An 18905-nucleotide genomic window follows, 5' to 3' on the forward strand; every position below is an offset into this window, starting at 1 on the left:
AGAAATTAACCGCTTTTCACCAAAATATCTTTGAATAAGAACAATTCCTATTAGAAATGTGGTTGGACAGCCAGCACCCAAAAAAAAAAAAAAAAAAAGAAAAAGAAAAACCCCACTCCTCCGCAGCTCCTCAGGAAGGTCTCTGCACACAGAGACAGGAAGGACAGAGGATCACCAGCCTTGTGGTGCTCTTCAGCTGCAGTTGTTCCCTCCTCGCCATGTGCTGTCTCAGCAGCATCCTTCTCCAGTTGACACAGACAAGAGAATAGGACACCATGGCAATTAAATTAAAAAATAAAAATTAAAAAAAACATCACTAGGGCACCTTCAGAACGGGTGTTGTAAGCATGTTACTTATGCAAATTTTTAAACTTAACTGCCTCCTACATACTCACAAGGTATACACAGTAGGGCAGGCAACAAGTCTCTGCTTCTCAGGGAAATAACGTGCCTGCACAATGATGGACAACTTCAGTATTAACTTCAAATTGCCCTTGCTTGCAATTATACTATTACACAGGCTGTAACGAGGTACACAGGTTAAGCAACTCATACAACTGGCAGGATGTTCAGCATTTATGGTTGTAGTGTACTCCCCAAATGGCTCTTCTCAGCTGCTGCAAAATGAGTGCTTCACTTACAGACCTTCATAGGAAAGTGTTAAAAATCCCATAGAGATGCTTTTATAGAGAACACAACCAAGTTAAGGACTGCAGTTCATTTAAAGATGTGGACAGAAAAACTACAGATACTATGCAATATAAATTATTTAATACTAAAAAACCTCATATGAACTAAAAGATTGTATATAAATACTGCACAGCATCCAGTGGGATTCATCGCCTTTCTCTGCTTTGCACAGATTTCCTTTACTATTTTTGGAGAAAATTAGAACTTGGCACTCACTGAACATCGTATCTTTAAAACTCAGTAAAAAAAAAATAATCTGTAATAAGATTTTTAAATAAAGCATCCCACTTCAAGGATTAAGGACATCAAATACTATGGTAAAATGGGACATGCAAGAAACGTATTTCCTGAGCTGAAATAACTGAGTTAACTTGTACAGTCACATGAACATAGAATTAACAGTCTGTGAAGGTCTCCCTTCACTATGTCCAAGGACTATACTGCAGCATCTTAGTGATTTCACCCCACTGACATGTTTTCTGACATGGCCAACTTACCGTAGGCTTTTGAGATGTTATTTATATTACAGCTTACAGGGGAGATACTAATACTGTACATCTAAAATACTTATCAGCTATCACCTTATCAGCAAATTTGAAATTATAGCAAAATTTTAATTTCATGAAAATATGAAGGAATTACATATTTGTATTACTAGAATTCAGTTATTTTTATCTCACTACATTGAAGTTTTCTAAACATCTAAACATAATTCATAAATCAAGAGATGAAAAACTGAGTACAATGCCTGTTTATTTCACACACTCCCCAGTGCCCCCTTTCGTATGTTCAAATATGACTCTTTTCTGAACTACACAATACACATGTAGGTGGTAGGCAGAAGGACGTTTTCCAATGCTTGATACAGCATATATTCAAGTTTGGAACAGAACTACAAATTACAATTTTTTCAGGATAACTAGCACTGACGAGAAAGTAAATACTATTTTAAATGCCTTCGAAAGGCTTCTCTGATCACACTGTTGTAGGTAAACTGCTGTCAGTTTAAGGAAGCAGAGTATTCATCTCAGTGCTGATGACACACTGAATAAAGATAAATCCCACCAGAATATGCAAAATGTCTACGTTTTAACTTGACCTTCTTTTCTGTCAAAATAATCCTAAATGTTAGGTAGAAACAGTGGAAAGTGATTTATTGAGAATCTCAATCAGCAAGATTACATGTCAGATTTGAATTTCGGTAGGTCAGGAGGATGGCAGGTCCATCTTCAGACTGGATATTATCACCACTACTATTTTCCAAACAGCAGAAATTCCAGTGTTAGCTTTGCCAGGCTTCGGTGTCATCCGCAATGTAATCCTGGGGAAGTCGGCTTAAAAAGGAGATAAACACTATATGTATAACAAACAAAAAAATTTTGCCAATGACAAGAGTGAAAAAGAGTCTGGACTACACTGGACTGACAAAAAATAATACATCCTGCTCCACCTTATAACCATTAAGATAGAATTTTATCTGCTTTTACTACTATGTAAGAACAACAGACAAAACAGGAAAAGCTCAGGGCCAACATCTTTTATTCCTTGAATTATCAGGGAAAAGTTATCCAGAAAGAAAGTGTAACTTTCCAAGGAGTACACAGTACCTCAAACAATATGCCTTACCCTCAATCCTGCCGACAAGGTTTTGTCAAATTACATAATTGTAAATACTGCCCAAACCAGTATCCATCTTATTATTTTTTATAAAACCAAAAATTATTCAAACTGTAAATGACCACTATTCATTAAAATATATTTTTCTTCAACTGTAAGCACAGTTCTGAATGATGTCAGGTGAGGCAGTAAGGAACTGTTAACTGCTGAAAAGATATAAATAGAAAATAAAAGCATTTTAAGAGTCTTCTTCCATAGCCACATCCTCTTGTAACTTCTGCACCATTTTGTCCTCCAGCTGTTTCGGTGTGCCTTCAGAGTAAAGAAAGAATTAATTTAAAGATGTCTCTCTAAACCCAAATAACTGTTTCTCTTTGAACAATATACATGTCTATTCTAGGTGAAACAGCCTAAACATATTGCTTAAAGAGTTTTTTAGGGTAAACCCGTCAAGTTTACAAGTATTTATTGCTAACCTCCACCACCACCTAAAACTACTTAAGAATTGTTTTAACAGAAAAAACGATGCTGTTTTCGTACAAAATCTAAAATGCAGTCAACATATGCTTTCATCTAGTATGATGCACTTTGATGTATCTGGCAATACCTAGCAGAACCTTGCAAAGGACTATAAAAATCCATTACTTTTAACAGATCAGTGGCCCTCTCACATTAGTTTTTATGTAAAGATTTAAGCCCTCCTGAATGCTGAGCTGGATGGCAATAGCATTAACTCCCAATAATGCTCCCAAAAAACAAACAAAACAAAACAAAAAAATCCAGGATTGACATTTGATTCTGCTCTCTTTAAGGCCAGGCAGGAACTGCAAAACATTGGAGAAGCTGTTGTTTGACTAACAGATGTAGTATGTTCCTATTGTGCATCACTCATTTAATGTAAGCAAAGCCAAACAAAAGAAATGAACACTCAGGTTTAATCTTTTGAATTCAGATCCTTTTTCATTTTCTTCCCTCAACAAACAAGGAGGAGATTAAACCAAAGTTTAAATATATATTGACAAAACCTTGTTTCACATATAAACAATCTTAGACTACAGTTAAGGCAAACTGGAAGAAAAAACATAGAACAGAATTCTAGTTAACATCTAATAATATGTCACATCTACATCCCCAGAGACAAAATCACTGGTAATTTTTAAGAAACAATAACTAATGGAAACGTTTTTAACTTCTTGACATTACTCTACTCCATTACCTGTATTTTAAAAAATAAATCATCTTTACAATCCATTTTTATCTACATCATCTAACACAGAGTTTAGAAACCGGAAAATTATTTAGCAGAAACAGGTTTCTCCAACTGAAAAACTAAGTTCACTAACAAACCATATACATTATATCTGAACTAGGAACAGATTTTAGTGAAAATTTGTTAAATTATCATATTTTTAAAATTGTTAGGCTTACACTGAAGAAGTAGTATTTTCATAGAAATTTCATTATACACAGTGAACTACAAAAAACACCCCTCTACTCTCACAATTACCTAAAAAATTCAAAAAGTAGAGTTTGACTACTATATTTTATATCAATCAGTGGTAGAGTCTGTTGAGTTCAAATAATCAGTTCAAAGGGAAGACTTAGATAAACGTATTGGTTAACAAACGTGCAGTTCAGAGAGTAGTTACTGAGTGCAGTTTAAAATACTCAGGGAAAAGGAAGGATGAATGCAGGACTAGATAAATAAAAGGTGTGTTTGATTCAGAACAAAGACACCGATTACGTTCAGTGGCAAGAGCTATTCTCCAAATTCAACAAATTAATTGTAAGAAAAATGCACAGGATTATTGACCTGTAGAATTAGCCATAGCAAAATCATCAATATTAATCATAAAGTTGTATACACAAGTTAACCTAAGCAAACCAGGTAAAGCAAGTTCTTACCTGCTGCATGTGGGGCACGAAGAAGGTGGATATTCTGTTTGACTTCTTTGATGTCTTCTGCCTTCTGCAACTCTTTGCTCTTCTTTAATCTGGGGGGGAATTAAATTTAATTACCTTCAAAGAGGACATGTATGTTTTCATTTTAATGCATGAAACACATCTTTAGCTATAGGTATGTAAACTGTAAGTAACTATAAGGAAATAAAGATAAAAGTATTTGAAAACCAAAAAGGAAAAAAAACATATACTGGATGCAAAACCAGGAAAAAAAGCCAGCACTACCATCAACTCTTACCAGAAATTTGTTTAAATCTAAGACTCGATATTACAAACAAGGAAATATAACTATTATCATCATGCATCCCAAAGCTACATTTCACTGGACAGCCAATAAAGCACAGTAGTTTGGTAGCGCGGCAGAGCCCACTGAAAGCATTTCATTCATCCCATTGTTTGGATGACTGCGTATGTACAAAGGAAATAACCATTTAAAACTTTTCATCATCATTTCTCTGGAAAGACTGACTAATACAGATTTGTGAGAGCTCCCATAACACAAATACTTCTCCTCACCTGTTCATAATAAACCTGGCTTGGCGTTTTTGCTTTATTTCCTCCACTCTCTTCATTGCATCAACTGAAATAAAGCAGAAGTTGTTTTAGATGTGCTTACATACCTATGGTTGAAAATACATGCCATTTTGCAGAGCAACTCCACCAGTATCCCATAATAGCTCTGTATCACAGGCCACTCTTATACTATATACAGGAAGTTATTCCTTCTTCAAAGAGAAGAGTAGAGGAATATTCCGTGTACCAACTATGATGAACTGTAATTTAAAACTTGTTTATGCTTCTACTTTCATGCCTACACATATTTTCTACAATTAAACATCACAACTAAAGACCCTTACTCGAAATCAGATGCAAGTTATCACCTTCTCCTTTGTGGTGTTCATTTACAAGTAACTCTTCCATTTTATAGCAATTCATTTATTAAACTGAAATGGAATGAGCATGAACAAAGAAGCAACTGCATCACTATAAAAGGCTTACACGGGGAGCCTCTTATAAAGCTGGATAACACTAAGGTTTTTTGGAGATAATAATTCAAAATTTCTAACCAGTTTCTGAAAAGAAATAAAATCAAGTGAAACTCCACACCTGTTCACAACTCAAAGCCCCTCCACACGTAAGAATCTGGTCATGATTCCAGTAATTTCAAACACAATCACTACAAAGTATCAGAATTACAAGAAATCTTCTGAAAACGTTTGTGTAGAATAAAAGGTCACACCCCATAGTTCATCTTTTGTTTTTTCTAAAATGACTCACCAGTCTTGTTCCACAACTCTCTCTGGTATTTCACTGGTTCATTTCTACGTTTTTCAAACTCAAATGAATTATCCTATATTCAGAAAAAGTAAATATAGATTACATACAAAAGATTATTTAGAACAATGCATTCTTTCTATAGCACTCACTCATATAACTTTATATTTTACATGACTTTTTTCCCCTTTCAGAAGCTCAGTTCCTATACTTTAACAACCTTCAGAGGTTACTAAACTAGAAGGAAATAACAGTAGAGTGTTTGACCTCAAAGTGTCAGAAGCCACAGTGATTTGTCTGAAGGGAACTATTTACCGAAACATCTCCCTCGGCTATTTTCTTTTTAGCAAGACAAAAGGAACAGAGAAGACCAACGTGGAGTACAAAATACAGAGTAGACTAGACAGGTGGAAGGCAAAACTGAAAACATGTAGTCTCAAAAGCATTTAATGCAGGTCAAATAAGCTCTGCTCAACAGCCTGTAATTTTGAAGAGGTTCAAAAAATAAACACCGTTTCACTTTAAGAATACTGAAATAATATAAAACCATTTGAAATTGTGAAATATTTCAAATTATGACATTGTGGCATTTGGGGCAGCTGGAGGTTTTTCTTTTTGTTGGTTCCCCCTCCTTCCCCCAAAAGTTTAAGATAGAAAAACAGTTTCCTGATTTATTTTTTTTTTGCTGGGCATACTTAGCTTTATACCAACTTTTATCTGAGGACTTCTCCCTGCCCACAGGTTCTTTCTTGTAGTGGTAAAGCAGAGTTATTAGACCAGCTGCTAATCTTCACTTGAGCTAAAGACAACTGCAATGACAGCAACTGCACAGAATAGCAAGAAATGGCACATACACACCCACAAGCCACGCTCCATCGTCAAACAGTAGTTAGTTTTCACCATGGGATAGCAACACGCAAAATATCCAAAATACAAGCTGTAGAGCACACCATATGCTATCATCTACATGTGATTCTTATTCTTAAAAACAAAAAATTACCTAAAATTCATTTTTAGACAAGTGTGACACAGCATCACATCAATTCACTACAGTTTATCCTAAACTGAGTCAGCTTTTACCTATTTATAATATACAGCATTGTTTTGTATCATGAGAACACACCACAAACAGCAAAAAGAAGTCTCGTAAGAGTACAGATGTTCAAAGTGCCGCACTCTTCTAACCTACACGCACACAGATAAACTAGAGCTGCCCCATACTGGCCAACAGAGCTTTTCAGTTCCAAACGTGAGGGGACAGAATGACTGACTCCTCAGTCATTCTGAGTAACAGAATAAGACAGTCCTTCAGAAACACCTTGTGAACAACACCCTGGAAAGATTCTGTCCTTCTTAATTTTTTTGTTAATTAAAAAAAAAAAATTGAAACGCATGAAAACAAGTAAATGTATTTAACCTCTATCCAATGTACATGTTTAAAGCAGCAAGAACTATCACCTTCTTACAAACTACAGTATTTCTCATTGTTACAAGCCTACTTACACACTCTCTCCAAAGCTGGCTTATGACGGAATGGATACCAACCAAGCTATAACAAACCACTATGCTTATATATTGTTTTAATTCTTAGCACATATAGACATATCTCAAAATTGGAGCATATTGTCACCTATTTAGAAATGTATAAACGAATTTTAAATTAAGAACTTAGCTTCTTTTCAAAAAGGTAATTCAACTTAGCCAGAAACAACTCAGAATCATAGAATCACAGAACGTGTTGGGCTGGAAGGGACCTTTAAAGGTCATCTAGTTCAACCCCCCTGCAGGAAGAGGGACATCTTCAACTAGATCAGGTTGCTCAGAGCCTCATCAAGCCTGGCCTTGAATGTCTCCAGGGATGGGGCCTCCACCACCTCTCTGGGCAACCTGGGCCAGTGTCTCACCACCCTCATTGGAAAGAACTTCTTCCTAATGCCTAATCTAAACCTACCCTGCTTCAGTTTAAAACCATGGCCCCTCGTCCTATTGCCCTTGCAAACTTGAAAGCAAGAGAAGATGGTAATTAATCATGGCTTCTCAAAATCACATTAAAAAATAAAATAAAACCACATTATTCTCCTTGGAAGATCCACCGAAAGCAGCAAATCACCATGTCAAGATACTTAACTAAATTGTTAGTATTTTGTCAAAAAACAGGCAGTTAAGTCACAGTAATTCTTGAATTATTTAAGGACTGTCCCACCAAACATGAGTATTTAGTATTTTTACTACTGAAGTAACTTTGTCTTTAAATCGTTTCTAACTATTTTAAGATCTCATATGATGTTTCTGAAACATTCCTATGTACGCAAGGACTTTTCCTACACATTGTATGGTTTAAGGAGATTTCAAAGGATAACTATCTTATGTGTCTACATAGAGACTTCTTGGGGTACCCGGTAACCCTGATTATCTGATAGTGCAGAAATACAATTACCAAATGTACAGAGAGTAAGAGATTCAGAGATGGGAAAAAAAATAATGCCTTGGACTTGGGAACAGCCAACCTGACACACTGGCTTCCACACTAGAGCTGAAATGGAAGTTCCAAGTTACAGCCAAGCTAAATGAATAGCCCACTCTCAAGAAACCTCTCACACCCTCTTCCACAGTCCCTCTTTTCTCCACTTACTCCATCCCTCATGCTCATCTAATTAAATGGTAACGCATTAAGCTAGCTAACCTAACCTGTCTGCAACTACAAGAGGGTAGATTTCTGCCATTTTAGCGAGCTAATGTAAAGTGTGAACCAGTTCAGCTTCTTACCACTGTCAATTCTTTGCCAGCTGCTTTCCGGAATGCTTTGGTCCATCTCATCTTTCTGGGATTTCGCTTCTTTTTGAAGTTTCTGTGGCATTTTGATTTGCAGAATCTAAATATCTTAAAGGAGAAGAAGGGAGGAGAATAAGCTTACAGTCAAAGCATATTATTCCTGCCCCATTGCAAGCATGATATCGAACACTGAAGTTTCTCTAACAACACTGATCATTGAAAAAAACATTACTCTTTCAAATTTCAATATTTTTAGCTCAAATACAGCTATTATCAAACAGACTTCCAAGTACTGCTCTTGTTTTTTCATTCTAAAAATCATTTTCACAGCTGTCAGGGACATGCCCAAATGCTTATAATTAAGATGATTATAAATAAAATATACCAAAATTATGAGAATTATGATCTGCAAAAATAACTATAAAACCAAACCTGTACCGTGAATAAACAATTCTCTATACCTGTCAGCACTTTTCAGATAGAGTGCCATCCTGACAACAACAATAGCCCCACACCTCTCACATAACATTTTTCAATACACACATGAAGTCTCCCTTCTGGAATGTAGCTTTAAGCATTAAAGATTACCCTGCAACAGGAGTCCTAAGCACATTAGTTAATTCCTGGACTGAATTTACTGAAAGCTGTTAAAGCGTATGCCAAAGACATTCCAACTGACATTTCCCACCTCCCTTCCATTTTCCTACACACTCTACAGATCACTAGACTCATTTTAGGCACCTGCCATCGCTAGCCATGGAAGCACCTTATGTTCATCCAGGTGATGCTTTCAGGCCCATTAAAGATGCATAAAAGAAACGTCACTATCCATACTTAAATTTCCCTTTTATTAGTACTGAAATTATTTAACTAACAGACAAGCTAAAGAACAACCCCCTGTCCCAAATCCAATACACATTTTCCAGTCAAAAAGAATATGCTGCAAGATGGCAGTACGATGGGGGGCACAGACAACACCACATAATCATATCCCTATTTACAGTTCTTAATCCTCTCTAAATTTGTGCATCACTTTGAGCTACCCTGTCTGTCTAGTATCCATAGCAGAGATGAAACTTTACTTAAGAAAACTCAAAATTACATTTGTTATCCATGAGTTTTTCAAAACCCTATTTTTCTTCAACCATACTCTCCTTCCCATCTAACAGTCACTTCTAAAGAAAATGAACAGAAAAGATAAAACTTCTAATAAAAGTAATCATCTTCAAACAGTATTTTTTTTAATGTTCTTCTATCACGTGTTTTCACCCTAACTCAGCCAAATAACCTGCCATTGTGCTTTTTTTTTAAAAAAAAAAAAAACAGACACCTTGTGGCCATTTTCTAGTAAACGGAACCATGTCAATCTACATCTACCTCCAAATTCCGAAAAGCTGTGACTCAGATAAGCAATACAGATGAGCCAGTATTTATTTTGATGTCTGAGCACAGGAAGGAAGCTGTTTGCGTAAGCTTCATTTCACACAGGAGTCTCCAATGCCCCATAGGAGCGATAAGGAGTACAGCAGGGGCTGGGAAACTATACACAACATTTTATGTACAAAACTGTCACCACAATGTAAAGCCCAAAGTGTTATGCATGTCCTGTTATGACAGCCTCAATTGGGTAAGTCACATCAGATATCTGCATGACTTACAACTTCTAGTAGACTACCATGAGACAGACATAAAGCATTAACTTTAGTACGCAGCTTCTAGTGTCTGTGATCTACATTGTTCAAAGCTTCAGTATCACCTACTATTATTCTGAAGCCTCTATTTCCCCCAAATCAGAAAATTAAAGGACGAAAGTTTTGTATTGCTCTGCAAAGCATATAATCTCCTACTAAAAACTGTAAACAAATAATTCAGCCCACACTCTTCCCGACACCCACAAGAGTTGCCAAATTACAGTACGGCCCCACCAAACTGCTCCCACACAGCGAATAAATCGTGACGGTGGATGTCGCCCTCCAGCACCACCTCACAGCGCGACTGCGGGCCCCGGCGGGGCGGGGCAAACGCTGCCTGCCGCCCCCCTGCTGCCCCAATTCAAAGTACACCCCCTCAAGAACCCCACACGCCGGTGTGGGGTTGGCAGAGCCGTAGGGAGCCGCACCCTGGCCCGGGACAGCGGCACCAGACCGTGGGGGTGGGGAAACCGGGGCCTTGGCAGCGTCTGTCAGCGGACACAACCGGTGGGGGGTGAGCGCAGGGCGGGTACCTTGTGCCTCCCCCCTCCCGGCGCAGGCCCGGCGAGGCCGAGCGCTCCCCGCCGTACAGCCAGGCCGCGAGGGGGAGCGGGCCCCGGCGCGGGCGCCGAGAGTCGCCCAGCGGGGCCGTCCCGGCGGCGGGCAGTACCTTGCAGTCGTTGCGCACGAACATGACGCCGTGGCCCGGGTAGATGGGCCCCGAGCAGAAGTAGCACTTCTCGATCCGCATGGCCCCGCCGCGCCGCGGGCCCCGCCGGAAGGACGCGCTCAGCTGACCGGAAGCGGCGCGGCGCCGCCCGCCGGAGGGGGAGCAGCGCCTCCTGCCGGCCGGGGTGGGGTGGGTGCAACGCGCCGCGGGCGCATGCGCAGACGCTGGCCGTCCGCCCCCGCCCCCCAGCGGCCCGGTGGGGGCGGACGGGGCTTGGTTTGCGGTGTCGACGCGGCTGTTACGGGCGGCGGCGGCTGCAGGGCTGTCTGACAAGCTGCAACTGCCCCGACCCAGGCACCGGGCTGGAAACAACCAAGTGCCGGCTCCAGGTTCCCGGCCCAGCCAGCCCGACAGGAGTTACCGGGGGTGACGGAGCCACAGCCGTAAGGCGGGCCAGAACAACCGGCGGCTGCTTCCTCAGCAGGCACCGGCACAACCCCCAGAGTCGCCAGGTCCTTCCCGTCACAGCCCTGTCGAGCCAGCAGCATACCGGTGTTGGGAAACCCGGACTGCATCCCCGGCAGTGTGGCCAGCAGGGCGAGGGAGGGGATTCTCCCCCCTGCTCCGCTCTGGGGAGACCCCCCTGCAGTGCTGCCTCCAGCTCTGGGGCCACCGACATGAGAAGGACATGGACCTGTTGGAGCAAGTTGGGTCCAGAGGAGGCCACAAAGATGATCAGAGGCTGGAGCCCCTCTGCTGTGAGGACAGGCTGAGAGAGTTGGGGGTGTTCAGCCTGGAGAAGAGAAGGCTCCGGGGAGACCTTAGGGCCCCTTCCAGTACCTAAAGGGGCTACAGGAAAGATGGGGAGGGGCTTATTAGCAGGGCCTGTTGCAGTAGAACAAGGGGTAATGGTTTTAAACTGGAAGAGGGGAGATTTACATTAGACAGAAGGAAAAAAATCTCTTTACAATGAGGGTGGTGAGACACTGGCCAGGTTGCCCAGAGAGGTGGCCGATGCCCCATTCCTGGAAACATTCAAGGCCAGGTTGGACAGGGCACCGAGCAACCTGATCTAGTTGAAGATGTCCCTGCTCATGGCCGGGGGGGTTGGACTAGATGGCCTTTAAATGTCCCTTCCAACCCCAATATTCTACGATTCGAAAACTCACTCTGGCAATGGGTGTTTGGCAATGTGGCAGGAGAGCCCAGCCCCCGGGCCCCGAACAAGAGGGCACCAAGAGGTGCAACATGCCAGTGCGATACCTCTTCACGAGCTACTCGCTGGAAAATGGCACTTCCAATTGTATCAGTGGAAGCCTCTCCTCACACCCAGAATGAAGAGCTTTGCAACATGAGACCAGTAATGCTCCTCTGTCACACACTGTAGGCATCTGAGCAACCTACCCTGCAAAGAAACCAACAGCCCAAAATAAAGCAATACCCCCAGGAGTCCTGTAAATAGGATCACATAAAACCTACCTAAAAAACAAAGAGCTTTTCCTGAGCGTGGCTGAGGAGACCAAACACAACTGCTGTTTCTGATGCGGTCTCTGCCAGACCAAATGGGAAATAGGAAAGACAGGTCCTGTTGGACATAAACCCCTTTACAGCACAATACAGGATTTGATGCTTCACCTCACCAAAAGGAGCATGCTTCAGACCACATTCCCTCCTTCCCTCCCAAGGAAAGCAATTCTGGAAGAATGTGTAATTTTTTTAATTCAGGGATTTTGGTTTGGTTTTAACTCTGAGTAGTAGCATAGCATAAGCTTTTCAAATTGGTCTTCATTTCTTTGGCAGGCTTTAACGATTGTGAAATACAAGGAGGACCATGAGACTTATTATATGTCTTAGCAAGACCTCTTAATAAAAAGAAAACAGATCAGTTCTATATAAAATGTGGAAGAGATTACTGCTCCAAAAATAAGAAACTGGGCCACAAGACCACTACATGAACAATGCTGAGACTATAGTTTGTATGGAATTTCTCATGGCTGTGCTTTCTTTGAAGCTATAAGAAAGCTCCATTTATTGGCTGATTCGAGCCACAATTTCTAAATCATTACACAAACAGGTTACTGGTGGGAAAAAGGGAGAGAAGAGTATCTACAAAAGCAGTAATATGCCAAAACCCACAAACATTCACTCACCAGATATACACATCAGCCACACGCATGCTACCTGTAATCCATTATATTAAGAGTGTGGTCCACCCTTTGATTTCACCAGAGAGAATCCTGTTGAAAGCCGAGAGATACTCATGCTCACAAAAGTACTTTTTAAAAAGACAACCCATACACAGAAACGAACTATTAGACAAAACTGCATCTTCAAAAGCAAGCAGACTTTTTCCCAAATGACTCTACATCCCTGAAACATACATTCGTATCTTAGTATAGAAATTAAATACAAATTAAAAGATTTTGTGATCAGCTTGTGTTTGATCCCCTCTGGCTTCACACTATAAATGCAAAATTCTGTTCTAAGTGTGAAAAATGAATGCAGCTGAAATGGTTCAGTATTAACATAAGGATAGAGACAGTAACCCAAAGAAAGGAAAAGGAGTAATAGGTTTTTAAAACAACAGTTGATTTACTCTAGCATTCAGGCAAATCACTTTCTGCGCCATTTCCATGTTTGTAGCATCCAGATCGTCTACAGGGGAATTAATTTTTAAAGCAAAATTTGAAGTACTGTCTAAAACTGATGTCTCAGCACACATTACCCTAAGGAACCTATTACTCCTGCTGTTCCCCCTCCTACAGAGATACCTGTTTATGGTGAAAGGACATAAACACCAGGCCCTGTGCCTTCCTAAATTGTTTGGAATTGGAGAGGGTCTTCTTTCATCAATCTTAGGATGCCACCCCAGAGTCTGAAATCTTCCTCACCACGTAAGGCTTTACCACCACAATTCCTCCTTCTCCATTTAAAAGAAGTTAACTATCTGAATATTTGGTGAAAAATCTGTGTGTTGAATTGCATGTGCCTTTAGGGCAGTTTTTGCTTTCAGGTTTCTAGAAGAACAAAAAAGGCAGTCAGCTTGGGGCTATATTAAGAAAGACGGAAGATAAAAATTGCTTTAGCACAGTAGAGTCAATAACCTTATCAGCACAGACCTTGCCTCCAATCTTTTCGAAAATCAGACCTCAGCCACATCCTATTGCAGGAGACACAGGCTAGAGCATATGACTGGTGCCTATACTCACCCCCAGCCCCAAGGAAGAAGAGCCCCCAAGCGGCTCAGAGACAGAGAGCAAGACAGGACCGTACAGGATATTGGTTAGCCTCATGCTGCACGCCGGAGGGAAGGCTCTGTGGCTGTGACAGAAGACGGCAACCCAGCTGATAGGAGGAAACAGCAGACACACACACAAAGCAATTTTATGAGGGAAGCTATGAAGACACCAAGTTTACAGCTAGAGGCAAAACCAAATAGTAAACAAGTTCGCTTAGGTCTAGGGCTGCTGTGGTTTGGCATATGCAATTGCAGTCCTTTTTCAGTTTGATTACTTTGAGTTTCCTGCCCATGTGACTTTTTTCCCCCCCATGGGCTGTATTTATTTCACTGAAGACAGCTTTTTCCTGGCAGAGTACTGTATTGTGAAGTCTTTGGTGGCTTCTACAATTTAAACACTGTGGATTACAGACTGTCACCAACGCCTCCAGCAGACAGATGGGATGTGAGAGTGATGCAGTGATAATACAAGCATTTACAACTGGATTTCCCGCCCCCCCTCCTTTTTTCATATCAAGGCGCTAATCTCCTCTTCAAGTACAAGCCATTATGTTGTGGATTTGAAATGCTTATTCCTGATCTATAAGGCAATATAGATTGAAGGTTGTGGGATCCAGAATCCAGATTAATAATCAAAAAAGAATACGTACTTCTACTCTATTAACAGTTATTCACAGACAGAATTAGGTATCCAACTGAAAAACAGCCTCGCTGGAAGGAGATTTTGCAGCAAACTGAGCGGCTCGTTTGATTTTTGACACAGATTACCACAGCAAGAATTGCTTCATCAAACATCTATCTCAACTCAATACCTTATACTCATAACAAATCTCTCGTCTGCAAATATTTATGTACTTGGACAAGATTCCTAACAGAAGAACTGTCATATACAGTTCATATAAACTGTCATATACAGTCATATAAAAGAACTGACAACTGTCAGGCATGTGCAGTTGTAGGATCAGGTTCATAGAGTGTCTAATCATGTCGTTTGGAAGACACTTCTGGAGGTCATCTAGGCCAAAGCCTTGCTCAAAGCAGGACAAATTACACCAGGTGGCTCAGGGCCACATCCAGTTTTTAGTCTCTTCAAGGATGGAGATTCCCTAACCTCCCTCAGCTGGTGTTACGATTTCTGACTACTTGTATGGTGCCAATTTTTTCGTAATGTCTAGTCAGACTTTTCTATACACCAGATTTTCTCTGTTGCCTCTTCCCTATCCCTGAGCGCTCTGAGAAGGGTCTGGCTCCATCTTCTGTATACTCACTCTCCCATTAAATAGTTCAAGACAGCAGAAAAGTCTCCCTTAGCTTTCTCTTCTTAAAGCTAAGCAAACCCACTTCTCTCTCCTCCTACCCCTTGTGCTCCAGCCCCCTGATCTTGGTGGCATCTGCTGGACTCAGTCCAGTGTGTCAATGTCTTTCTTCTACCGGGGTGTCCAAAACAGGACACACAACTCCAGATGCGGTCTTATAATTACTGAACATAAGGGAAGACTTACTTTCTCAACCTGCTGGCTTCATTTTACTAATGCAGCCTCAAACGCAGTTGGCTGCCTTTGCCACAAGAGCACACCTTGGCTCCTGGTCAACCTGCAGAATGCCCATCCCCGTTTCTGCGAAATGTTTTTTCAGCCAGTACTAGTGCATGGGGTTATTCCAACCCAGATGGAATATCCAGTCACTTGCCCCTGTTAAACTTAATGAGGTTTAGTTCGGCTCATTTATCTTGCCTGTCAAGGAACCTCTGAATAGCAGCTGTGCCTTCCAGCATATCATAACCTACCTGGTAATCTACACTGCTCTTGATGGAAGCAGCTACTCTGAAAAATCCGGCTCCTTACCTTTGTAGAAGCAGTAGATTTTACAAAATGTATTGCTTTATTCCCTTTGCTCTGGACATGCTACGTGCTCACATTGGCAGTTTTCTGAATGTCTTATAAATACAGAAGTGTTGCCTCTATTTTCTTCTTTGGGTTTGAGCTCCTTCTGGCATCACCGAGGACACATCAGCCCCCCATCCGACTGGTTTGGTCAGTGCCAGAGGGGAACATAAAGAAGTATCTAGGCCACAGAAGAGAACTTAGGTGCATTTGAACTAAAAAACCCGTAACACATAGGGACAGCACAGAAGGACACAGACTGATACTGAAATGAGACAACAGGAAATGTTACAATCCAGTTCAACAAAAGCTGACAAGGTTCAGATCAGGAATGTTTAACTATTTTATATTAATAAGAACTCCTGGAACAAAGCATCATAATGGAAATCCTTTCCAAAACTTTGTTCCATTACAGATGAACACCTTCATCTGATACCGGATGAAAACAATTTTTTGTGAAATAACAGTTTCTCATCACAAGATAATTCTTCTTTCTTTGTTTGTTTTTTAAAACCAGTGCTAGGCTAGTAACAATAGTGTAATTCACTGTCAAGAAACATTTACCATGTTTTCTCATGAGAGCTAAAAAGGGACCAAAGTTTTGTCACAGAATAATTCAAACAAATAAATCTTATGGCACATTTCAAAGGCTGACATCAAAGCAATTTTATGTAGACTCTCTTTATACAGTAAATAGTTACATATAATATGCATGACAAAAAATATGACAGTTTCAGTATTTAACATTTAATATCCAATCTAAACATAAGTATTCATAAAGAAACATTTTTACACCATTTCAGTAGTCACTTAGCTCAGTAGTTGGTTGCAATAATCCTTACTGTTTTCAGCAACTGGATGGAGCTACAAGCACAAAAACTCCCATTAAAGTTAATGCATGACAGAGTTCCACCGTAACCCTCTGAAAAGCAAAGAGCTACATTAAAAGAAATTGAGACACTGAAGTACACTGAAATGCATTGTGTCCTACAGTAGAGTTTCATACTCTACTGGTCAGAAACCTGATGGTAACTTCAAAAGGCACTCTGAGTTAAACTACAGTAACGCTGGTCCACAAGCATTTTAGAACCTTGGTATTGTATAGTAGAAAAAAACCCTCTATTCAATATAAATTGCTTTAATTTCTGTCCTAGCCCCAAAGCAGTCAAATTATATTGCACTTGTAAAAAAAAATCTGTGTAGGCTGTGATAAGAATCTAATATTTACATGTTGTGTTTGTTAAAGAACTATGCATTACTTTGTAAAATATTTTAAGAACCAAGTTTTAACACTTATTCTTGTATTATAAATATAACCAGAGGCTACATCATTATTTTTTTATTAGCTCCTATTCTAGAAACATTTTTGGTCCTTCAAAAATTTGTTATGCTGCAATTCACGTTCACAACTGATATCAATGTTTGCCTGAAACTTCAGTAGATAGAATATTTAAATAAATAAATACATTCCGAAAGAAGTAATCGCTTTGGAGTTTTGTAAACAAACTGCTGTGGAAAAAGTCTGTAACAAGACTCAATTTGGCATGTTATGACTTTAATTGGCAATACTTTACAGTTATACAACCTCTGCCAGGCTAGAAAACAGTTTGGTAGGCACATCTCATAAATCAGTCTGGAAAAAAGGCCCCAAAAATACTGATTGTTCCTTAGGTTGTATGAATAAATAAAAATGATCAAAGAGTAACATGATCCACTAAAATATTTATGTGATCTGCAGGGGGACAAAAAGAAAAGCAACTCAATATTCTTTTTAAAATACAACCTAAAGGAAATGAACAAGCCATAAATGAATATATGACAACCAAGATGTACAGGACACAAAGGCTGGCAGAATAAAATGAGCATTAGAAATTTATAGAAATACTGATCTAAATAGAATTGGTATCTTAGCTGCATCTCACCAGAAAACAATCATCATTCATTATTCAGTCCAAACGTGAAGAAACATTCCAAATCTGTGTTTGGTAAAACAAAATTCAGTGCAAAGCACTAGCTCTGATGAAATTTTTGCTGACATCTAGGTTGCCCTACATTCCTGTTAAAACATGAGTGGTAACATAAAAGAAACATAACAACAGATGTACAGTTATGCCATTTTCATATAAATATATGCAGATGCATGTTCTAGAAATTCCAATGATGTCAGGAGGTCTCATAGGCTGTGTTGGATATATTTTATATAGTACAGTTGTAGTTTACATGTTCAATTTCATGACATACCCAAAGTGCTCTACATATGCTCTAGACCCCCGTGCTTCTCTGTAGTTTTTTGTTCTCTATAGAATAGCTTTCTTTTGGTTTTCATCACTAAAATCTTGTGGTTTGAGAGCAAGGAAAAGCTACTCACAGGTTTTTGTGGAAAACACAGGATTTGCTCTTTAAGTTTGTTATTGATTGATGAAATGATTAAATGTTTCTGTTCAAGAACTATGTTGGTAAGCTTGCTGTTAGTAGAAACTAAGAGCTGTCGCAACATATAATCTAAATGCCTAGTCTGTGTAGTTAACAGCCTTCAAAGGGCATTTGAAAGTCCTTCAATTCAAAAGCCTATGCTTTCTCATTGCCCATACAGAGAGATGTTTCTAAATTTGGTAATGAAAATTCCTCTCCCTCCATTCCCTCCAAAGTAGAGAATTAGAGGAATATCCAGATCTATACCAAATTAAACCTCCGTCCTATCACTAAGAAACTGCACACCTTGCAAGTAAAGGTCAAAGTTGTTTGAGAGGAAAAAATCAAAAATGAATATCAAGAATTAATATATCTTATTAAATAACTACACAATGTGATCTGTCCATAAGTTAAACAGTTAAGCTGCAACTGTACCATAGCATATACATTCACCTAAATTGAAACTGAGTTAACATCCGCATTTGCCTTTTTCTTGCTCCTCATTTAGTTGTTCTGTAGAGCTGTGCCCATTGGAGCGCACTACTCCTTCTGGGATCCAGGATTTATCCACACACCGTTCCATGCGCTTCATAATGAGGTCAAGCAGGGTTTCAATGGCTTTGCTTACATTATTCCCATTAGCTGCACTGGTTTCAAAATACGGTATTCTGTAGAGGACAAAAACCACAAACTCA

The 18905-nt window shown here is 39.8% G+C and overlaps 2 protein-coding genes across 13 annotated transcripts in view; both read right to left on the reverse strand.

The window, feature by feature from the left end:
- Positions 1-2212: 2212 nt before the first annotated feature.
- RSL24D1 (ribosomal L24 domain containing 1) lies at positions 2213-10817 on the reverse strand. Its single transcript, XM_074602003.1, has 6 exons — positions 10678-10817; positions 8311-8424; positions 5548-5620; positions 4786-4849; positions 4213-4301; positions 2213-2619 (listed from the first exon to the last, which is right to left on the reverse strand). Exons 1-6 carry the CDS (start codon positions 10756-10758, stop codon positions 2546-2548), a joined length of 495 nt encoding a protein of 164 aa, XP_074458104.1. The 5' UTR covers positions 10759-10817; the 3' UTR covers positions 2213-2545.
- A 5625-nt stretch (positions 10818-16442) lies between these two features.
- The window catches only part of RAB27A (RAB27A, member RAS oncogene family), a 35921-nt gene continuing 33458 nt past the window's right edge, over positions 16443-18905 (reverse strand). For all 12 annotated transcript variants that reach the window (XM_074600472.1, XM_074600468.1, XM_074600467.1 and 9 more), the window contains one exon: positions 16443-18878. In XM_074600472.1, coding sequence (XP_074456573.1) covers positions 18680-18878 — 199 coding nt within the window. In that variant the 3' untranslated portion in view covers positions 16443-18679. The remainder of the gene's footprint in view (positions 18879-18905) is intronic.

The sequence above is a fragment of the Larus michahellis genome, chromosome 9 (assembly GCF_964199755.1).
Source record: "Larus michahellis chromosome 9, bLarMic1.1, whole genome shotgun sequence".
Classification (NCBI taxonomy): domain Eukaryota; kingdom Metazoa; phylum Chordata; class Aves; order Charadriiformes; family Laridae; genus Larus; species Larus michahellis.

Bases quoted from the DNA above. Each gene is read 5' to 3' on its own strand.
- RSL24D1 (XM_074602003.1), bottom strand. From the start codon at position 10,758: ATGCGGATCGAGAAGTGCTACTTCTGCTCGGGGCCCATCTACCCGGGC. The intron at 4,302-4,785 runs GTGAGGAGAAGT...ATTCCCCCCCAG, and splicing joins GCCAGGTTTATTATGAACAG to ATTAAAGAAGAGCAAAGAGT. The intron at 2,620-4,212 runs GTAAGAACTTGC...TTTACTCTGAAG, and splicing joins TCGTGCCCCACATGCAGCAG to GCACACCGAAACAGCTGGAG.